The sequence below is a fragment of the Panthera leo genome, chromosome C1, assembly GCF_018350215.1.
Source record: "Panthera leo isolate Ple1 chromosome C1, P.leo_Ple1_pat1.1, whole genome shotgun sequence".
NCBI lineage: Eukaryota > Metazoa > Chordata > Mammalia > Carnivora > Felidae > Panthera > Panthera leo.
Genome location: NC_056686.1, coordinates 3885778 through 3909051, shown reverse-complemented (window position 1 = coordinate 3909051; position 23274 = coordinate 3885778). Strand labels below are relative to the sequence as shown.

The following is a 23274-nucleotide window of genomic DNA, read 5'->3' as shown; positions in this document are numbered from 1 at the left end:
AAACTCTGTTCTCACGACACACTAACTTTCCATGCCTCCCTCCCCCCCAGCCCCTTGGTGCCCACCCATCTATTCTCCGTTTCTATATTTTTGACTCCCCTAGTTACCCCATATGAGTGGAGTCTCACAGTGTCTTTCTGTGACTGGCTGGCTTATCTCATTAGCTTGGTGCCTTTAAGTTTCCTCCATGTCGTAGTGTGGGTCAGGATTTACACGGCTGGGCTTTGAAGGATGGTTAGGAGTTTGTCAGGCAGGAAGGGGGAGAGTAGGTGGAGGGGGGTGGTAGAAGGAGGGTAGCTTGCTGTGTCTTGTCCTTCCTGTGCGCAGGTCCAACACCTGGGCCTCCTCCTTGCCCAGCTTTCTCTTACTCCAGCATCAGAACTTTGGCCGGTCCTTCCAGCTCCCCCTTGAAGCTGATCTAAAATCGGACCCCCCCTGCCCACCTCCACTGAAGCCATCTGGTCCAAGCCAGAATGCCCTCGGCTGGGTTTCTGTGGTAGCCCCTGACTCTCTCCACTTCTGTCCTTGCCTCCAACACTCTACCTGAGCAAAGTGCGGTCCACAGACCAGCAGCATCAGCATCGCAAATGCAGAATCCCAGGCTCTGGCCCAGACCTGTCACAGCAGAACCTGCATTTTAACTGGATTTCCAGGAGGTTCATGCATACATTACAACTTGAAAAGCAGCCCCCACCATCTGGCGGGAGGGACTGGCTGTCCTCAGTGGAGCAGCCAGAGTGAGCCTTTTGAGTTAAGTCAGGTCAAATTTCCTCTGTCCAAAAATCTCCAGTGGCTTCTCTGCCATGGATGGTCAAAGCCAAAGTCCTCACCAGATCTGCTCCCTCACCTCTGATCCCATCTCTTGACCTGAGGCTCCTCCTGTGGCCTCTTGGAGGCTGGGGACAGTCCTGTTCCCTTGGCCTGGAATGCTCTCTCTCTGAATCACCACATGGCTCACTCTCACTCCAGCTTTCCTGATCGTCCTGCATAAATTGGGAGCCCACATCCCAGAACTCCTTTCTCTGCTTTCTTGTTCTCTGTGGTTGACTAAATAACAGCTCCTGGAGCCTGTGAATGGTCCTTTGGGTAGAAAAAGGGTCTCTGTAGATGTGACTACATTAAGGGTCTTGAGATAGGCGATGCTCTCAGATTGTCATGTGGGCCCTGAATGCTACAGGTGTCTTTGTAGGAGGGAGGCAGAGGAAGGATCTGACACAGAGGAGCGTGAATGTAACCACAGAGGCCGAGCCTGGAGTGATGTGGTCACAGAGGACTGTGAGAAAAGAAATTTCTGTAGTTCTAAAACCATGCAGTTGGTGGTAATTCGTTAATGCAGCCACAGGACACATCTCGCCCTCAGAGATAAGATGTGCTTACGGTCTGTCCCCCTCCCCAGAAAGATAGCAGCCGATGACAGGGACCTGGCACTCTGCGGGTGCCCACCAGGCACGAGCTGGGTGGAGACCGTCTTCAGCTGGCCCCGGAGGCCTCCAGACCGCCCTCCCCCACCACCTCCTCACTGCCCCTGTCTACGCCTTGCTCCTCCCTTCCTGTGCCAGGGAGACCTCCTCCTGTTCACTGAGCTAGAGCACGAGTGCTGTGAACACGCCTAGATCCCACCCCCACGGAGGACGGAAGCCGGGCAAATTCGCACAAACCAGGCCCTGGCCGCCATGCACGGAAGATTAGCAGGCTCTGACTCAGAGGACACCCGTCCCATTTCACCTGTCGCTTAGCAGAAAGACATAAACACGATCCTAACCACACCAGGACGGTGAGAAAGAGAATGAGGGCCCGGGAATTTTCAGGGCTGGGCTTTTTATTTTTGTCAATGCTAGGATTTTGGTATAATTCCTCTTCGGGTTTTTCTATGTGAATATATGCTTTTTCCCTGCAGAACTACGGCTCTAACACACAGACCGCTGCAGGTGCTGTTATCCACGCGCTCTCTCTGGGCCTGTTCCCGTCATTCTTCAAAACGTGACTTCTGAAGACTTCCGCTCTGTGGGCGTTGTCCTACTTTATGTGATGGGGCCTCTATTTTGTGAGTGGCTATTTCCAACATCAGAAACTAATGGCAGGAGGAACTTTAGGAGACACGTGGGCCTCCTCCCTTCCGCTCCTACTCGGGGGACCAGGAACCCATCCCATCCCAGACCTTGGCCCCCCTCCAGGATTCTCCAGGTAGACCTCGGGCACCTGACGTGTCTCTGGAGCTCTGTGTCCTCGAAATAGGGCTAACACTACCTCCCTGGGTCGATGGAGGATGGAGTGTCATGATAAATGTCAAGTTTAGGGGTGCCTGGGCGGCTCAGTCGGTTGAGCGTCCAACTTCGGCTCCGGTCATGATCTCACAGTTCGAGGGTTCGAGCCCCGTGTCGGGCTCTGTGCGGACAGCTCGGAGCCTGGAGCCTGCTTTGGATTCTGTGTCTCCCTCTCTCTCAGCCCCTCCCCTGCTCACGCTCTCTTTCTCTCTCAAAAATAAACATTAAACAAGTTAAAAAAATAAATAAATGTAAAGATTGTAGCTACTATCCTTATTAGATTTTTAATGCCCGGGCCGCTTTGAACGCATGCTCTGAAGAGGAGTTTTTCGCCTGAGCAGCCGTGTCAGGTCACAGGAAGGGCACCAGACTAGAGGTTGGAAACCTGACTCTGACCAGGGCGGCCCCCACACCAGGCCACATGATCAGAGCTTTACTAACACTCTGCCAGGCTCCCCGGGGCCACAGCCCCACAGACATCTGCAGCGAGCTGCTGTGAACCCAGAAGGCCGGGAACGGCAGACCTTTTCTGGGACGGACCAGAGAGTAAAGACTGCAGTCTTTGTGGGCGGTGGGGTTCTGGGAAAGTGGCCATTACAATATGTAAATGGGTGGGCGTGGCCGCCAGTCAATAAAATTTTATTTATAAACACCTGGTTGTGGAATTCATAGAGATAGTAGAATAGAGGCTCCCCAGGGGCTGGGGGATTATTCCCTCATGGTTCCAGAGTTTTGTTTAGGGCGATGCAAAATTCTGGAAATAGACGGTGGTGATGGCTGCACGGCAAAGGGAATGTACTTAATGCCCCCGAACTGTACGCTTATAAACGGTTAACGTGGTAAATTTTATATTATGCATACTTAACCACAATAAAAATGATGCAAATGGCAAATCTTATGTTTCATATACTTAATTAAAAGAAAAAAAAAAAAAGAACCAAAACTGGGCTGGGGGCCAGAGTTGGCCCGAGGGCCATGCTGCTCACTGCCGTTTGCAGAGTCCTGCCGGGGAACACCACTTTGCCACAGAAAATCCACCGGCTCCTTGTTTCTGTATCTCCCCGGCATCACGGCGTCTTGTGTACAAAAGGGAGCTCTAAAAACAGGACCCCGTTTCTGGATTCTTTGGCAGGGCAAGCACCTTCCTCTGGACACACCGTGGTCCAGGTGGGGCACCCGTCTGGAATGCGCAGTGGCCCGTGGCCACCCTGGTCTGGGCAGGAAGCCAGCCGGCTAGAGAATAAAACCCGGCCATCCATCTGAACCGCGGCGAGGTGGGCCCCTCATCCTTGACGTATTGATCTTGTTGGACACTAAATGTAGGATTTAATACGAAAATTCTGCTTGCTCCCTCGCTCAATCACTTTCGCCTGCCAGGACCTTTTAGAACCCCAAATCTGTCATCTATTGTGTCCGCTGTCCTCCCAGCTTTGTGTCACCTGGAAACGACTTCTGGTATCTTCACACGTGTCACTATATACAGGACGGAGACGCGGCGGAGGCCAGAACCAGCGAGGCCGCCACTGGATCGTTAATCGATACTCAGGGCGCAATGTATCTGTTGGTGAAGACGTCACTTAACTGGATGGTTATGATTTCGCCACTTCTCTGTATCTTTCTCACAAAGACGTCACACGTGGGGGAAAATAAGTCCTTCCCCTCCACGTCAAAAGGGAAACAGGTGAGTCACCCACTACTTCCTTAGGGTGAACCACATGAGCTCCGGGGCTCTGACTTTATATTCCAAGTGCTCTGAACCAATCTGGTAGCTGAAGGCGAAACAATTCCCTGCACCTTAAAAACCCCTCACTTTACCCTGAGATAGTCCAGAGCCAGAACCCCCAAAGCAAGGGCAAGGGACTTCGAGGACCAGCGACTGCCACAAAACCAAAACGGAACAAAAGCACAAGTTAAATACATTTCGATTTTGACGGAAGCAAAGCTTCTGCTTTGAAAACGAACAGAGCAATCACGGCTAACACGGTCTCAGATGAACTCACTGATTAATTTTTAAACGTGACCTTTCTGAGAGTACGTAGGGCAGACATGAGGACAGCTTCTTGTGCAGATGTCCAGGACTCTCTAAGCAAATGCCACTGTTCTCATTTCCAGCATATTCACTCACTGGCCCGACGTGCACAGCAGCCCGGGGTGCACCCGCCTCTCCACGGCAGACGCTGCGTGGCAGTGGGAAGCCAGAAGCCCCAGCAAGTACCTTCGATGGCAGCTCCGGGAAACGCAGTTAGGAGCTCGGTAGAATGGGGAGCCACTCAGAGTCCTCAGCTTGCAGTCAAGTTTGCTGAATCCGCATTCGGAATGCCCTCCACGGATACTTACTGAAGTTCCAGATCTGCGTGGGTGTTCTCTGTCGGAGCAGCTTAGAAATCCATCGGGCTTTGTAATTTGGAAAGCATGCGCTCCCTGAATTTTCCTGGCTAGTGGTGGAACAGGTGTGCAGGTGAGAAGCCGCAGTTCCTGTGCCTTTAGGAGACTCATGGACGCCCCAAGGCACCCAGCTGCTAAGCACAGGCACAAGATCGTTCGATACTGCCGTGGCTCACCTCACCGTTCCCGCTACCCAAAGGGTCAAGGCACCCTTGAAGAACAGGAAGAGGGAGGCTGCGGTGGCCACTGTGAGCACAGGCCCAGTGGTTCATGTGGTGGACTTTACCACGTGCCCGGCGTGGGCAGCCCTTGCTGGGACCTGGGGGCCGAGGGAGCCCCGTCTTACCTCATCGGTGATCTGGCCTCCGAAGGTCACCCATGTTCCTGGAAGGAGACACACAGGCTCAAGTCAGAGAGCCTCCCCAGGGAGCTTGGACCTCCCCCAGAGTGCTCAGTCCTCAGGCTGCAGGGCCTTGGGGGGGGGGGGCAGCCACAGGCCACCGTGCCCCTCTGCTCTGCGGTGAGCATGTCCTCGGCACGTGTGGACACCTGGCCTTCAGGGCAAGTCTTCCTCTCTTGGGGCCACCAACCTGGGGGACAGGACGTGCCTGGAGCAGGCAGCCGGGTGCAGATCTTTGAGCTGCTCGTTGGGGCTCACGCTGACGCGGCTCCCATTCTGGTGACCAGCCACACGGAGCAGGATGAGGGGTGTCTCCCGGAAAACAGGCTACGTCTGACAGCCACGCCCGCACTCTTGCTGGACGGCATACACGTGTATGTGTGTGGAGGGGTGTGGCGGAAGCATACTGTGTGTTCCATGGAGGGGGAGGGACAGTGTATTCTGGGAGCAGAACTCACATCCGGGCAAAAAATCCACCTGCCCTTTATGAGGACTCTGCCACGTGAGGAACGAAGATGGTCTCCAGACACACCTGGGGCCAGCGTGCTTCTCTAATATTCTGGCGCGAGGCAGGGGGCTGTGTGGGCACAGGGCCCTGATAACTTGCCTCGTCTCCCCCCTCTCTCCCCTAGGACACCCCCACCTCCTGGTTGCCATGGCAACAGCTTCACCAGCGTCCCCCCCATCCTGGCTCCCTACCCTTACCCCCAGGAGTGGCCCCTTGAGTCCCCCCCCAAAGCCCCTGCTCCCTTGGGGGGCACTGGACCAAGGGGGCCCCACACTCACCGAGCCCCAGGCAGGAGACCCGCAGGCCCGACTTGCCCAGGTTCCTGGAAAACAAACTTGGTGTGAGTTCTCAGGAGTGGCACAGGACCTGGCAGCCAGGCGCAGGCCCCCCCTATTCCCAGTGCCGTATTCCTTGAGCCCCCCACCCTAGTCAATGCATCTTTTGAGTCTCTGAAGGCCACGGGTCCTTTGGAGAGAGTCTTATTGTAGCTCACCTGCCCCCTGGGGGTCAAGAGCCAACCGTCCACTTCCCGCCCCCCTCCCCCCGCCCCTGCCACACACACACCACAGTTCGGCCACGGGCTGGGCCTTGCTGGTGCCCATGGTGGGGCCTGGAGAGCGCCCCAGAGAGAGGCTGGCGGAGTGGACAGTGTCTTGTTTCACGGGCGAAACAAGGCTGATGTAGGCGTGGCAGTGCTCTGCTGAGGACTGGATGCCCATCTGTCCCGGCACAGGCCGGCTGGGGGCCTGCGGGGACAGCAACTCGTCGAGGATCCTCCACGGCTCTGTGGGTCAGGCACCTTCCTTTTCCCAATATTCCCACTTGACCTGAGAGCATGCCGGACCCGCCCAGGAGCGGCGAAGCCAGGAGTCCACCCAGGCGGTCAGCTCCAAGAGCATGCTCCCCACCACGATGGCATGACCCTGTCTGCATTTACGGGGGACCCAGGATGCGAGCTGCCCAGATGGGGAAGTTGGCCAGGGCAGGGTCGGAGTCCACTACCCTCAGGGGGACCCCACTGCCGGCATCTCAGTCCTGGGACCGGCCCCCGGGTGCAACACCCGGCCAGGCACCGGGAAGTCAGAGAGTTGTGACAGACCCAGAGGGTGAACCCCAGCCTCCGTCCCAGAGGGCCCCAGCTTTTCCCTGGGAGTACCCCACTTCCAACTTTAGTGGATGCTGTGTCCTCAGTTTCTCCCCCCAAACCTGGCCCCCTCGGGCCCTCTGAAGCTTCGGTTTCCTGGTCCCAAGATCCACAGGTGGTTGTGGGGGGTGGGGAGGGGGGTATAATAAATTTGTAAGCGGTTTGAAAACAGTTTCACGTGTCTCCAAATTTAAAGTAGTTCTGGAATACGCAGGCTTCTGTTCAAATTTCCCATTAAAAGCAGCCCGGCTGCCAGCCCACAGTTCCTGCAGGGAGGGCTGGGATTTTCCCTAAATAAAGTACAGAACAGAACAGCAGCTGGTTTCTCTTTCAGGGAGGGGGGCAGAGGGAGCAGAGGCTCTGAAGCCAGAGCTCAAACCCTGGCTATGCGTCTTTGGGTGTGCGATGTAACCTCGTGATGCCTCAGTGTGCCCCTCTGTAGAATGGGCTCACAGGGCCGGCCCAGAGGATGACACGAGATAACACGTGTTCCCCTGGGGCACAGAGTCACAGAACACGGACTCTGCATGTGTCCCACTTCCAAGAGACAGGGGACAGAACACAGAGGCCTTTTTTCCTCACGTGAGAAGCAATGGACCAGTCAAGTAGTTTTTTTTTTTCCCCTTAGAAATCAGTGAAATAACCTGAGGGTGCCCTCAGCATGTCTCGTATGTTCTGACCCAGAGCCCCTGGCATCTCTGGCTGCTCTCAAGGAAGGCACGATGTGTGAGGTGAGGGACAGTCGCCATACGTATCGTGGTGACCCTTTCATAGTGCACCCACACACGTCAGATCTTTATGTGGTATACCTTAGCCTTACACAGTGTTACCACATTTCCAGAAGCCTGTGGGAAAATACTTGATTTAACTTCAGATCTGCCATGAGAAATTTAAAATAGAGTATGTATGAAATCCAAGGGCTGAGTGGTCAAAAGACGTGACTTGAGAGTTTTCTTACATTCTTTAAACCGTGTGTGAATTGCTGTTGCTTGCTAGGCAGGAAGGTAATTTTTGTTTTGTTGTCTGTAAATAAACTGGAATTAAAAAGTAATTAAAAAAAAAAGAAAGAAAGAAAGAAAGGCAAAGCACATCGCCTATAGACCACGCATCAGGCCGGGCCGATTTAACGGTGCAGACAATTTTCCCCATGCTAGTTAGAAGGGACCCGTGGCGAGAAATCAGAGCATTGCTTAAAAGCAGTCTGGTAACGAGGCAAAAAGGATAGAGGACTCTGATCAGTGGTTCTTAACTGTTGGGAGGTCACAGGCCCCTTTGAGAAGCCGATAAAGGCTACAGACCCCTTCCCTGGAAATGTGCAAGGACACGAAAACCCCCAGAACCCCGTTAGCAATGCCCGGCAGGCAGCGGGGGGTGGGGGGGGGGGAGCAGTTCACAGGGCCCCGGGCACCTGCTCTCAATAAATCCAGGTGCTGGAAGGGGGGCTGAGCTCCCGACTCTGCAAAACCGGCTCCCACCTGTGACCGTGGGAAGCAATTTCCTGGCCAGGCTCTGAGGAAGGCTAAGCGTTAGGTACGTCCTCTCGGAGTTCCCTTTTACCAGCATGGAACCAAATGCCTGAACGGGCTGCGCGTTCAGGGAGACGAGCGGCGTTAGCAACAGGCAGATGAGGGTACAGAACGCCTGGCTGTGTCCACCTGGGTCTGTGGCTGAAAGTCGCCCACCAGAAGGGGCTCCTCGCCTCCGACCCAGGCTCTCCAGCTGCTTTTCCACCCACTGCCCACAGGAATAATCGAATGAAACTAGGACACCGCGTGATGCTGCAATTACCCCGCTCAAGTTGTCTCCCTGATAAAATGATGGTATTAGTTCTGCCATCGCTGCCAGGCCTCGGGAGAAGGGATGAGAAGGGACAGGGTACCTCCGGGCGAAAAGCTTTACAAACATGACTGCTCCGCGACGGGGGGGAGCCCCAGACATCTCAGCCTCAGCTGGACCGGGGCTGGGGACCAGGCCACTTTCTGATCAGCTGTCGTACGGAGGAGGGAGGCTGTGTGTGATTACCTGTTCACAGGTCTGCCGCGCTCACAGACTCCAGGCTCCCTAAGAACAGGCCTGGGTTTCTGGGCCTTCGTCCTCAGACTGCAGCTGACATTCGCAGGGTCTCAGGGCTGCTTGTTGGGAAACTGGGGGGTGGGAAGCCCAGGCCCTGAGGCCAGGCCCTGCCGCTTACTCACAGGGCTTGGCATCACGCCTCTCCCACCACGGAGCCCCTCTTGGGCCCTCCGGCAAGAATGTGGCTGGCGCTCTGGCCACCCACCTTTTGTTCCCTCAGCACCAAAGGGTGTGGCTGGAGGCCTCCCCCACTCTGGCCAGCTTCCTAAGGTGATCGGAGTTGGGGGCAAATAACCAGGCCCCCTGCAGCCGTCATCTGCACCCAAGCCGTGGTGCTGGGACAGTCACTATGCAGCAACCCCAGGAGGGGCAGGTATCTACCTGTAAGGCAGGTGCCCTGTGCTCACCAAGGGTAGGTACCCAATGGTTTGGACTCTGGCTCCCACTTCAGCTTCTAGGCAACGACGTTTCCTTTAGAGGTAGAACCCGCCTTCCTCCCCCCACACTGTAGTCCAGAAAAGCTCACCAGGCCACATGTAAGGACGGATGGGGGGGGGGTCCCATAATTAGGAAGTGCTGGGGCTGGGATCTGAACCCAGCCTCTTGGACTGCAAACCCCCTTATCATCCGTCTCGCCCTCCCTGCCTCCAGCATGTGTCATACCTGAACACACAAATGCACACACACACGCATGTGCAAATATATGCATACATGTGCCCACGTGTGTACTCACACAGATATGCACACACACATACCTATGCACACGCGGTAATCCTGAGCAACCAGGCTCTTTGAGATTCACTCCTTAATCGACCACAGGATCTTAGGAGGGAAATCATGTGAATAGCCATATTTTCCATTTACACAGCACTTTACATTTTAAGAAATGATCTCACTCATATTAACTCCTTTAATGATCCTGGGACTGATTTAAAAGTATCAGCCGGTAACAGGTACCTAGCTTGAAACATATAGTCTGTTTACTCTTAGCTTTTGATCCCAACTTAACAAAAAGAGATAAGCCGGCAGGGCTCCAAGACTGGAGAATTCCAATCTGGATTGTCCTCCTCAAGCTTAGAGGCTGGGAACACAAGCCTTTTTACACCAAAGGCTCATAAAAGAATATCAAACACCCCCAAGGACCCAGGGAAGGAAGGGATACAGGCAGAGGCACAAAAGAAATCAGAGTTACTCCAAAATTCATCTCCAGGAGGCAGGGAACTCCACACGGTTCTTTCACGCGAGGTCTGACTTCAGGCATTGGTTTTGGGGCAGGTTCAAGCTAAACATCTCAGGTGTTAGGAGTGAATCTCTCATTACTTTTCAAGTTGTCAGCACCACCAGCTAGACACCCAGACACTCTCCTCAAATACAACTAGAATCTTCTGTGGCTCTTTTTGAGCCTACGTGACTCTTTGGGTCCAGCCGCAGCAGATTGTTTGCTGTAACATCATCTCCCAGGAACATCATTCTAGAAAGGCCTAAGGGTGGACATACAGAAACACTCATAGTAAGAAAGGCCAGACTGCCAAGCAAGGTGCCCTCCGACCTTGGCCCCAGGGGTCCTTGGTACAAAGCGGGGACTCTCCTCTTCCACCTGGGTGCATGTGCCCAGCATCTGAGCAAGGCCCAGGGTGGGACAAGGGGTGACATCCAAGGAGGGGGAGGAAGGTCCCTGCCCCTGACGCTCATGCTCTGCACCCTTTCCACATACCGGCGGACTGAGCCCAGGCAGACGTACACAGTGCAGTCTGGGCTAAGCCACCAGCAGGAGGGTCCAGATGCCGCTCTGTGCCCTGCCGAGTGGTGGTCCTGCCTGTGGAGGACCCCGGCCTGGGGTCTGGAAGATGAATTTCATCACATGGTTCACTCAATGGTCCCTGAATATCAAACCAATGCTTGTCATGAGGGCCTAACCACAAAGACCACCTAGGGGAGGGCATGGAGGGCAGGAGGCCCTCTGGCCGGTGTTGGCGGTGGTCCCCAGGAAGAGAAAGCATCCCTGAGTCTTGGAAACCATCACATGGATGGTTTGGCTACTGTTACCACCGCCCACTGCCCCCACCCCCCAACAAAGGAAACAAACGGGCAGAAGGAAGAGAAACCATCATACATCTTAGCCCTGTGGTGGTGAAGAAAGAAATTTGGGGCTGAACGTGAGCCAAGCCTCGATGTTGTTTCTCACCCAGTCCACCCAGTGCTAGGAGCTCTTCCCCCCGCCCCCCTCCGCCACCTCTCAGCACTCAGAGTGTCCAAATCTGACAATGGATTGCAGATTTCCCCGGCTCTCCCTGATGGGGGTGGTGGGGGAGGCAGCCTCGACCCTGAGAAGCCACCCCGGAGCCCGTACCTATATTTCATCCCTGGCTGCTTCACGCTGGCGTCACCGGCACACGGGAGGCTCTGCATTGACAGGTGTCCCAGGCTCCGGGCCACCATGGCCACGGCGCGGAAGCGGCCACGGGAGCCCAGGCTGGGGCTGCTGGCAGCCGGCCGGCCCAGCCGCTCCTCGGGGCCCCGGCCCTTGAGGCTGTGCTCTGAGCACACAAAAGACACCTGCATGCCAAGGCTGGGGCCCAGCTCCTGGCTGCGTCCCCCTCCTTCTGGGCTCTGCAGTCAACTGCCCCTAGAAGTCCTCCTGTTCCCAGGACAAGGCTTTATCCCAGAAAGCCAGGAAGCTGCGAGGCGCTCCTTCCGGAAGCGAGGATTTCCCAAGGCAGCGAGAGAAAAATCCTGTGCGGTGTCCGAGAGAAGGGAATCGAATGTCCAGAAGCATGCGAGGAAAGACCTTATCGGAGGGAACTCGGAAATCCAGGTGGGGGCGGTGCCATTTTTTCTCCGCTCACAGCCTTCTCGGCTCTACTGGTCCTTCCCCTGCACTCACCCTGGGCTGGCTCTGGCTGCCAGAGTCCCCAGGCCGGCGGTGTCCGGCAGGGCTGGGCTGCAGGTTACTCCCGACCTCCGCGTGACATCGCCCTCCTCCAGGGGAGAGGGGAGAAGGGAGGGCGCCTCCCGTCAGGGTGGTGGCCTGGGGGCTGCCGGGGGCGAAGGGGGGGGTTCAGGGGAGCAGCTGTTTCCCCAGGCTTCCCAGAGTCCAACTCCTGGCTCTGCACACCACGGGCCGTCGGGCGCCCCCGCCAAGTAAATTAGGTGACCGGTGGGAAGCACAGGAGGCATCTAGCGATTCATTATTAATGACGCGGATGCTCCGCCGCCCGCCCTGGCCGATCCCCGGGAGGCTGGCCCTGGCTGCTCCAGGCTGACAGCCGCTGGGCCGGGACGGGGACAGGCAGCCAGCCGTGCCCCCCCGCCCCCAGCTGCCTCTGGTTCTTGCCCCACAAAGTGGGGCTTCCACCAGCACGAGGAGAAGGAGAATCACCCGAAATGTGGAGAAAAGACCTCTCCGTCTAGACGACCCGAGGAGAGAAGCCTGGGGGTCGTGGGGCCAGAGACCTGAGAAGTTCTGGCACTCCACAGTTCTTAGCTCACAGCAGAGCAGACACTCAGTAAATGCTTCTGGAATGTATGCGTGAATGCATGAGTGAATGAGGACACCCGTCCCCATGACCCCAGCCTTCTTTCCCACACTCATGGGTTCAGGATGGACTTGGGAGCAAGGCTCTCCTCCTGGAACAAAGCTCATGGGGTTTCCTGAAACCCAAGGAGATTTCCTCCCCCACCATGGCAGGAGGGACTGGCTTTGCCCTCTGACCCCAAACATGCCACCTTCACCCTGTGAGGTGAGCCCTGGCCAAAGCTACCTTTTGGGGTCTTTCTTGCCATGCAGGAAGGGGCAGAGAAAGAGCTAGATGGGAGACAGGTGATCGGGGTCTAGTTCAGGGTCTGCTGTTAATTTGCTGTGTGATCGCAGGCAAGGGGCCTGCCCTCTCTGGGCCTCCACTGACAAAATGAGAGACGTCGCCTGAGAAGCCTCTCTGTCTCTCCCGGCTTGGACCCACAGGGCCCTTCCCAACCAGCTGACTGTCCAAAGATGAATCCGCCTAAAGATGTTCACGATGGATGGTGCCTGAACTCGCTCTCAGCCCCGGCCCTGCCTTTTTGACACAGAGGTTAAGAATAAAACCTTGCTCCTGTCTGGCCTCCCTGCTCCTGAGCTGGGCATCCTCAGGCAAGAGACCTCGTCTGCAGGCCTCAGTGTTCTCAGTGTCCAATGCAGAACACAGAGCATGGTCAGATCACAAATGGCATGTATTCCCAGGATCCTCAGCAGGAAGGAAGGGCTTTTTGCAAATTTTTTAAAAATTTATTTTATTTTTTATTTTAGAGGGAGAGAGAGAGCACGAATGGGGGAGAGGGGCAGAGGCAGACAGAGAGAGAGAATCTCGAGCAGACTTCACACTCAGCAGAGTGCCTAATGTCGGGCTTGACCCCAAGACCCTGGGATCATGACCTGAGCCGAAATCAAGAGTCAGACCCTCAACCGACTGAGCCACCTGAGCGCCCCGAAGGAAGGGCTTTTTGGAGGTGGCAGTTGGTACAGGCCCATGTGCAAGACTCTACCTCCACCTCTGCACTGGTCACTGTACCCCTTTTGACCCCCTCAGGGCCACAGGCCTGACGCAGCAGCAGGAGACACACCCTGAGGGTGATACCTGGACCAGGGATGGAGCTGGGGCCTTCGCCAAGGCAGCCCTGGCAGGTCACAGACACCACTTACACAGGCCAGCAGGGGGCCCTCAGGACCCAGAGGCCCAGCTCTGCCTTAGTCTCTTACCTGCCCACATAAGCCACAGGTCTGCTTGGCCATCCCTGAGCCTCTCGAGTGGGCAGGGCCTGAGAAGATCAAAGGGCAACCTATAGTGCCGAGCCCCTCCACAAGCGGGGCCCTGGCCTTCAGGGAGCCCGCAGGCCTGCCAAAGAGGCTGCAGGGGCAAAGCCTGCCTCTGCTCCTCCCAGGAGGGGAGCTTGTTACAAATACAGATGCCTGGGTCCCCCCCTGATCTACTGAATCAGCAGCTTTCGGGCTGGGCTTGGGAAGCTGTGTTTCATCAAGAGCTTCTGGTTGTGCTGTGTACCTGGTCTAGGGGATGTGGAAACCCTCTACTCCTTTCTTCCTTATATATTTCATCTCTCTGCGCTCTGGCAAACTATCAGATCTGGCATCTTACCATTCCTCAGAGGTGCCTCAGATGGTGTGCTTTAGGCAGCACCAAGTTAAGTGAGAATCACAATGACTTAGTCACCACAGTGGGTAAAATATCATCTGCTCCACCATGCAACTCAGCAATTCCACTCCTAGGTATGTGCTCAGAGAACCGAAAACATATGCCCACACAAACACTTGAACACAAATGTCCACAGCAGCATTATTCATCATTGCCCCAAAGTGGAAATAACCAACATGTTCATCCACTGATGAACTGATAAACACAATATGGTCTGCCTGCCAATACAACAGAATGTTACTCAGCCATACAAAGGAATAAAGTACCGGTATATGCTACAACATGGATGAACCTTGAAAACATTATGCTGAGTGAGATAAGCCAGTCACAAAGGCCACATAGTATATGATTCCATTTATATGAAATGTTCAGAATAGGCAAATTCACAGCTATCATAGAAATCTGAGACATAGCTTTCTGTCTCAGAAAGTAGCTTAGTGGTTGCCAGGAGCTAGGGGGTGGGAATTGGGAATTGGGGAGTGATAGTTAATGTGGGTATAGTGTTTCTTTTTGGGGTGCTTAAGATGTTCTAAAGTTGATTGTGGTGAGTTTTCCACAACTCTAGGAATATGCTAAAATCACTGAACTGTATACTTTATTGTTATTTTTTAAAAGTTTACATATTTTGAGAGAGAGAGAGACTGAAGGGGAGGGCAGAGAGAGGGGGAGAGAGAATCCAAGCAGGCTCCACACTGTCAGTGCAGAGCCTGATTCGGGGCTCAAACTCACAAACCGTGAGATCATGACCTGAGCTGAAACCAAGAGTCAGATGCTTAACCGACTGAGCCACCCAGACGCCCCCTGAACTGTATACTTTAAACATATGTATGGTATATGAATTATATCCCCATAAAGCTGTTGCCCCCCAAAATGCCACCTGCCTCAAAAGTCTCTGGGCCTCAGTCTCACTCTTGCTCCCATGAGAGCATCATTCCTGTTTGTCTGCCTTTGAAGTCCTCCTCGCCCTCTGATATCACCTCAGAGAAGCCAGCTCCCTAAGCACATGTAACCCTTTCCTTCTCCAAGTGCCAACGACGCTCTACCCAGCGACACATCAGGGGGCTGGGAACCACTTGCCGGCTCCTCTCTGCAAGACGCACTCCTTCCAGACGTCAGCAGGACTCCTGAGCAGGGCCTTGTGATAGAGTCCCAGCCCTCACTCCATCCCATTGTAGTGTGTCATAGAAACGATGAATATTTGACCTCAGCACTCCCCTGGGGAAACCCAGGGCAAACAGGTGCTGTCCTCAGCAGAGAACTGCCAGGCGGAGCAGGTAGGTTTTTAAAGGCTGGCCAGAATCTGTAACTTTCCACTTGCCCCAAACAGGGGTCACGACTTGCAATACTCCTAGGAGGTCGCAAGAATTAGGCAAGAGGGGAAAAGCTGGAAGCTTAAACCCTTGACCAGAATTTGCCATGGTTAAATGTCAGCCCCAAAGGGCTGCTCCTTTCGAACGTGTTTAGGTCAAGAGGGTGAATTCCAGACCTGCGTTGCTCGACTTGAAATGGGCTTTGAGCAGAAGCGTCAGTATGGCTGGTGGATTTGGATACAGAACCGTCTCTGTGGTGCTTTTTCTGCCCCTGTGGTACCTGCTGTTCTGAAAACAAGGCAGCTAGCTCCTGCTGTGATTAGAGGCAGGGCCACCCCAACTCAAAGCTCTCCTCTTCATCCACAGAATGCCACTATAGAGAGCTTCTGAGAATAGAAGCTTCTGGCTCAGCCACCTGGGATCCACCCTGTGCCCCACCTGCCCCGGGAGCTCATGGAGAGACAGGAAAGCTGGGGCCCAGGCAGGCTGTTCCTCCAAAATGGTGACAGCCTCTCAGTGGGGAGGTGATGGGCACTCTCCCCATGCAGAGTGAGGCCCACGGAGGCCTCGAGGTCTGGAGCAAAAGTTTTAAAGATGGCTTTTAAAAGCCCAGACGGCTGGGGCGCCTGGGTGGCTCAGCCGGTTAAGCATCTGACTTCGGCTCAGGTCATGATCTCCCAGTTTATGGGTTCGAGCCCCGTGTTGGACTCTGTGCTGACAGCCTGGAGCCTGCTTCAGATTCGGTGTCTCCCTCTCTCTCTGCCCCTCTCCTGCTCCTGCTCTGTCTCTGTCTCAAAAAGAAATAAACATTGAAAAAATAAAAATAAATAAAATAAAAGCGCAGACTGCAATAGTCACTCAAGAGTGAGGACGAGCGGCTGCGTCCTGTACAGGCCCGGGTGCCTCCCCTGTACCCGCGAGGCTGCCCGGACCGTGCCGAATGGAGGGTGTTTTGCACCCAAAGGTGACTTCTTGACCAAGGAGGTGGGGGGATGCTGACGAGTTGGGGGCTGCTCCAGTGGGGCAGTGGGATGGGAGGTCCTTGGCCCCTGAAGTTTCTCAGAGCAAAAGGTGGCAGACCGGTGACCGTCCCGGAGGAGGTGTCGTCTGGCAGGTAAGAGCCGAAGACGCCTCGGGGGCTTCCTTCAGGACCTCATACCCCAGTCACCAGAAGGGGAAAAGGGCTAAGTGGCTTCCAGTCAGCTCCTTTTGCTTCTTAGTTGATGCGTGTACAAAGCAGTTGTGCAAGCCCTGAGTAAGTGTTTCTGGTACGTTTCCTGCCTCGTCGCCAGGAGCACCTCCGAGGCACCAACAATGGCCACCGCACTATCAATGAAACGGTGCTCACTGAGCCGTCCTGCCAAGCCCTTTTTGTGTAGCTGAACTCCCACCGCACCCTGCCACACCCGGGGAAACTGAGGCACAGAGGGGTCAAGCAAGGAAGGCAGACGCTGGCTCTGCCCTCATTCACAGGGGTGGCAGGGTGGGAGGTGAGCAGGGTGAGCAGGGCCCCTCCCATGGAGCGGCTCCCGCTCTCAGAGCCCTGGATTAAAGGGTGAGGGCTGGGGGGCAGTCCCGGGGGGCTGCCTGGTGCTGTCTGTGGATTGGATCGGGCTGTGCTGACCCTGCCTTCCTAGGTGGACAGTACAGAACCAAGCATCCTGGTCCCCATCCTCGTCCAACGAGAGGGGTGGATCCCCTCAGACCTCGGGGTGGAGGCCTGGGGGTCTGGACTGCTAACGGCTAGGCCCCTGATTCCCGAGGCCAGGTGGGCTGTGCTGTCAGCTGGTTACAGCACAATCCACTGGCGGAGGTGTTAGGCCCGCCGCGGCCCTTCCTATTCCGTGGTGGGGGCAGTGGCTGCTATGCCGACCCCGTGGCCCGGTCGGCCCTCCACAGAGACCCACAAGTCACCCACGCCGGCCATCCTCCCAGCTCCTGGTCGTGCCGGAGCGGCTCTTCCCTAAGACCGGCTGGTCTCGCCTCCTCCCTCCTCTTTCCCTTCCCTCCCTTCCACATCTGCTCCTTGTCCGCACAGGACAGGGGAGCCACATCCCCAGGACCAGAGTTTCTCTCCCACCCGCAGCCAAGCCTGGAGCTCTCAGTGATGTCATTGCCTAATGCAGTCCTCCAGACGATTCCGTGAGGAATGCCTGTGGTCTCCACTCTCTAGACTGGGAACTGAGACACAGAGAGGCCAGGTGACTCATCCAAGGTCACAAAGGTACCTGCGGGGAGCCCGGATTCCTCCCGGGACACTCCCCCGGGCCTCAGTAGGCTCAAGGAGTTGACTTAGCCCTTGGGACCTGTTGTGGGCGGGAATGCGTCCCCCAAAACATGCTGAGGTCCTGACTCCTGTATCTGTGACCTTATTTGGAAGTAGGGTCTTTGTAGAAGTAGTCAGGTAAAGGTGAGGTTGTCCCAGAGCAGTGTGGGCCCTAACTCCAATGCCTGGTGTCCTTGTGAGGAGATGGGCAGATACACACAGACGGGCAATAGCCACTTGAAGATGGAGGCAGAGACCGGAGCGTCTGTGAGCCAAGGGACACAGGGGACACTGGCAGCCACCAGAAGCTGGACGAGGCAGGGAGGGGTCGTCTCCTGGGGTCCTCAGAGGGCATGGGGTCCTGCCCACACCTGGATTTCAGACTTTTGGCCTCTAGAGCTGTGAGAGAATGTTGTTTTAGGCCACCATTTGTGGTATTTCATTGTGGCAGATGCAGGAACGCAGTATAGGACATTTTTCAAGGTGGACTTGTCCCCCACTTAGCTTCTGAGATTGGTCCACACGTCATCCCTCTCTGGCCTCTGCTCTTTTTCTCCTGCCTCTCCTCCCCAACCCCCCCCCCCCCCCACCGGGTCCTCTGAATCACACCTGTCCTGCCCACCTGCCCTCTGAGGCACACCTGGATTCTCAGCTCTTTCAGGAAGCCCTCTCTGATGGCCCACCTGCAAGGGATCTCCTAGGAATAACTGAGCAGCTACGTAGAATCCGCTCCGGGAACCCGACCACAAATCAAATAGTGCCTGGTGACAAGTGCTGACTCGTGGCAGGAGCCCATGGTCTAGGGTCCGAACGCGCAGGTGTGCCAGGGGCTGATGACCAAGCTTCACTGCCCAGGGCTCCCCCCCCACCCCCCTCCACATCTGGGCTGCAACAGAGACGCAGACCCAGCCTCCAGAACCGTGGTCGAGGAAGCAGCAGGAAGGAGACACATCTTACAGGGGAATATTCTAGAAAGGGGGTTAAGGCCAGCAGCATTCAATACCATCGAGGCTCCGGATGTTCTAGGTGCTGGGAACAGACAAAAGCCCTGCTCTTAGGGAGTGCAGATAAGAGGGACAGCAGGGGGATGTGAGGATGACCACAGGACAGGACAGTGCACTCGAGGACCGCCTGCGAGGATGTTATTAGACGAGGCACTCGGGGAAGTCTCCCAAAGGACCAAGATGTGACTGACGGGAGGGAGCCAGCTGTGAGAAGATCTGGGGGACGAGAATGTGCAAGGGCCCTGAGGACGGACGGAGCTTAGCACCTTCGAGATACAGAAGGAAGGAGCCTCCTGAGCGGGAGGGAGAGGGGTCTAAGCTGAAATCAGAGCAGGCAAGGGACCGCGTGGGTCTGGGGGGATTTGGGGTTCATTCCCGGCGCCACATCTCTGAGGCCACATCTCTGGACCCTCCCGTTGCTACCACCAGGTGGGTGTGGGGAGGGGAGCTTACACGTGCATTGTGCGGATTTAAAAATTCGATGCATTTTTTTTTTTTTAATCACAAGAGTTGAGGAAAGCTAAAAAGCGGAGGAAGTTAACACGAAGGCTTTTCCCAAGCTGCAGGCTCGGTTCGGCAGATAAAACGCCCGGGCCTGGGGCACAGCTGTCCCCTTGCTTATCTGAAGGCATTATCTTTTTTACATTAATATTTAAGACCGAGTTTAACAGAGTCGCAGCCCTACTGCTGGTGGGGACGTTAACTGTGGAACGGCATTTATCTGGGATCTTTAATAACTGCTGGTGTTAGTTGTGGAGGCCCCTGTTTCCAGATAACTGCAACCCCCCTGGATGCAGCAAGATCAAATCCGCCAGATAAAGAAAGGGCCGCGTGGGTGTGACAGCCTTTGGCCCATCAACTGCTAAAGACACGGTGGTTTTCTGGTCTCCTCTGCAACTTGGGAAGCGAGTTTTCCCTGGGTACTTAGCTCCCTGGTTAGTTCCCCACATGTCAGATGTGGCCCAGATTTTCCGGTGGCTGGGGGGGGGGGGGGGTGTCAGGCAAATAAGATTTGTCCTTGTCCCCGTACCCACCCATGTTAGTGTCCCGGGGCTCCCATAACAGAGCACCACGAACGGGGATTCAAAGAACAGAAATGGATTCTTTCCCAGTTCTGAAGGCCAGACGTCTGAGAGCCAGATGTGGGCAGGGCCGTCTCCCTCCAGAGGCTCCAGGGGACCACGCTCCTGGCCTCTTCCAGCTTCTGGTGGCTGCAGGCATTCCCAGGTTCGTGGCCACGACACTCTACTCTCTGCCTCCACCACCACGTGGCTTCTTCCCTGTGTGTCTTATAAGACAGGCCCTATAAGGGCTTATAAGGGCCCTTATAAGGCCCTAACTCCGATGACAGGCGTCCTTATAAGAATATCATGTGATATTCTTATGATATGATATTCTTATAAGGACGCCTGTCATCGGAGTTAGGGCCCACCCTATTCCAGCTGGGCCTTGTCTTTTTTCTTTTTTTAATGTTTATTTATTTAGTTTGACAGAGAGAGAGTGAGCGAGGGAGAGGCAGAGAGAGAGAGGGAGACAGAGAATCCCAAGCAGGCTCCACAGCTGTCAGCACAGCACCCGGCGTGGGTCTTGAACCCACGAACTGTGAGATCATGACCCAAGCTGAAACCAAGAGCCAGACGTTTAACCGACTGAGCCACCCAGGCCCCCCCAGTAGGGCTTCATCTTAACTGATCACATCGGCAATGGCCCTATTGGCAAACAAGGTCACATTCTGAGGTTCAGGGTGGACATGAAATTTTGGGGACGTGATGCACTCCATTGCAACCGCCATCATAAACTGTATCCACAGTGGAGGGGGCTGGGGTCTTCCCAGGGGAGGAGGCCGAGCTCCAGCCGCCCCACCTCACCCTACTGCCCTCTACCTTCCTTGCTCTGGCCCAGCCACCCGGGCCTTCTCTTTGCTCCTCAGATGTCCCCCTGTCTCCTTGGCCTGGAAGGTTCTAGCCCACATCTTCAAATGTCTCCCTTTCAGATGGTTAAGGTCTGGGCTGTGCCTGGCCTCTCTCACGCCCTTGGGTGGTGGCTTGCTTTTTTCTCTGCTTCCCCACATGAGGACTCACTGTGAGGGTGGGGACCCTGTCCATCTTGTTTGTGTGGCTTCTGGCCGGCTGCCTGGAGCTAACAGACCCTTAACAAACATCTCCTGAATTAAGGACAAATATTAACGGCCAGTGCCCCTCCCTGCCCCCCATTTCTCAGTCTTGAGAAATTTCCATTAGAATTAGGAGTTACTGGGGCCAAAGTAGCTGACGCTTTGTCCCTCCCACACAGCTGGATTCAGAATACAAAACCTTATGAATTCTGCCATCTAATGGACTCCGAGAAGAAGTGTTTTGTTTCTTTAAATGGCAACCACGCGTTCAAACAATGAACCGAAGGTCCAGACACACTGTCCACAGGACAAAATGTTAAGCAACAGGTCTCTACCCTCCTCCCCACAGAACAGCCAGAAAAACCTCGGGAGGCCTGTGTTAGATGGAAGCCAAGGGTCTAGGGCTGCCAGATCAGCCACGGGACACCCAGTTCAGTCTGAACTTCAGATAAACAACGTTTTAGCATAAGTATGACCCAGATATTGTGTGGGATATACTTATACTAAAAAAAGGAAACGTTTATTTGAAATTCAAATTTAACAAAGGAACAAAGCTGCATATACGTAAGGTATGAATGCAAACACCAGCTCTGGGGTTCTTTGGCCGTTTCTCCGAGGCTTTCACAGGAGAAAGTGGGCCGGCCGCCGGAGCTCTGCCCCAGATGCTGAATTCAAAGATGAGCCAGCTAAAGGGAACGTCCTTCTGAAGTTCCAAGGAGAGTGAGCCTGACGTGCCTATCACCCGGAGAACACAAGGGACATGAAGCCACAGCCTTTGCCCTGGACGCAAGCGTAGGTGCTAATTCAGAGGCTGCCTGTTGAAAGCCGCTTCCCACGAGGACAGCCCAGCTTAAGGTCAGATGGGGGGCGGGGCAGCACATCTTTGCCCCCAGGACCCAGCCTGGGATTCTGATACCAGGATGAATTTGTTGTTAGAGATGACCAGAGACGTTCTCGTTAATTCATGTCTAGCCAACCCCTCATGATTAATTTGTCCCAGTGGTGCCTCAAGAAAAATGAAACGATGCCTCTAACCCCTGCTGCAAAGCGTTTTCAGGAAACCACGTTCTCCCACAGAGGATACATCAAACCGGTAACAGCGCTTATCTTCCAGGGCAGGACTACCCTTTGGAGAAAAGACTTTCGTTTTCTTCTTCGTACATTTCGGTGTGGCTGGACTTTAAAAAATTTTTGGGGGGGTTAATTTATTTTTGAGAGAGAGGGAGAGCGAGGGAGGGGCAGAGAGAGAGGGAGACACAGAATCCGAAGCCGGCTCCAGGCTCCGAGCCGTCCGCACAGAGCCCGACGCGGGGCTCGACCCCACGGACCGCGAGATCGTGACCTGAGCCGAAGTCGGACGCTTCACCGACCGGGCCCCCCCGGGCGCCCCGGGTTGGACTTTTCACACACAAACTAGTGACCCCGACGTCCGATCCTGTCACGCTCGATCCCGTCTCCCGGGCTGCAGCTCCGGCCTTGTGCAGGGTCCTTCCCGCCCCGCCCCAGCCCGGCCCTTACCGGTACTTCATGCCCGTGCGCTGGGCGGTGCAGCCGTCCAGGGAGAGGCCGTGCATGCGGAGGAAGCTCTCCGTGTTCCTGGCCTGGGCCGCCGCCCGCACCTCCCGCAGCCGCGGCAGCTCCAGCGTGTTGGTCTGGCGCACGGGGTGCAGGGCCCAGTCTGAGTGACACCTGCTGCTCACGCTCCTCAGGCTCTCGCTGTACGTCATGGACAACATGGCACCGCCCGGCCCGGCAGCCGCCGCTGTCCGCACGGGAAACGCCGAGTGGCCGTGAGTTAGCGAAGGTGCCGCTGCCCTGCCCCGGCGCCCCGCGGGACGCCGGCCCCGGGGCAGGGGTGCCGCAGAGACACCCCCTCCAACTAGAGCGGCCAGAACGGGTCTCGGCGCCTGGGGCCGGGGCCCCTGGGTGTAAACGCCTCCTGGCACGACACTGTCAGCCCTTGACTCTGCACGGGCCGGGGACTCTGGCTAAGCCGCCCTCCCCTGCCCCGCGCGGCCCCGAGACAAGCACTGGCGAAGCCACATTCCAGGCGTGAGAACTCAAAGCGGGGACTCCGGATGCAAACAGAGGCAAGAGAGCATGCAGGGAGCCCGGGCCCCCGCAGCGAAGGCGCCACGTCACAGGGCTCCCCGGAGGTGCTCGCAAGGCAAAACCAGGTTCGGGGCTGTCTCCCGGAAGGGGCAGGAGCACATCCGCCATGGAAGCAAACGCTGGTGTGATTTTGCTAGGGGAGCCCACCCCAGGAGCGCCCTATTTGTTTGCTCGCAAGCCTCATCAAGGGAAACCATATCCACACACACGTTCTCTGCTCGCAGGCACCGTGGCACCTGTAGACTCTTTGGGCCCCGTCCTCCATGAGGATTAAGTATGTCACAATCCACAAATTTTGCAGTAGAAAGACTGAATGGGATGCACGTAAGGAGCAGGGTGACAAGGGGGGGACAGGGGTTCAGTACAGACAGGGAGAGAGCAAGGCTAAGATGGGAGGAACCATCACTAAATAGTCATCCTGGGGGCACCTGGGTGGCTCAGTCGGTTGGGCTTCCGAGTCCGGCTCAGGTTATGGTCTCACCGTCAGTGAGTTTGAACCCCGCATGGGG

The 23274-nt window shown here is 55.6% G+C and overlaps 1 protein-coding gene across 6 annotated transcripts in view; it reads right to left on the bottom strand.

The window, feature by feature from the left end:
* The window catches only part of KCNAB2 (potassium voltage-gated channel subfamily A regulatory beta subunit 2), an 84811-nt gene that overhangs the window by 19281 nt on the left and 42256 nt on the right, over positions 1 to 23274 (bottom strand). For 4 of the 6 annotated variants that reach the window (XM_042952768.1, XM_042952767.1, XM_042952770.1 and 1 more), the window contains 2 exons: positions 5836 to 5879; positions 4996 to 5033 (listed from right to left, as the gene is read on the bottom strand). In XM_042952768.1, the coding sequence (XP_042808702.1) occupies positions 4996 to 5033; positions 5836 to 5879 (82 nt within the window). Of the gene's footprint in view, positions 1 to 4995; positions 5034 to 5835; positions 5880 to 11124; positions 14246 to 22171; positions 22416 to 23274 lie in introns of those variants that run through there. The other 2 variants (XM_042952772.1, XM_042952771.1) reach the window with 2 other exon arrangements.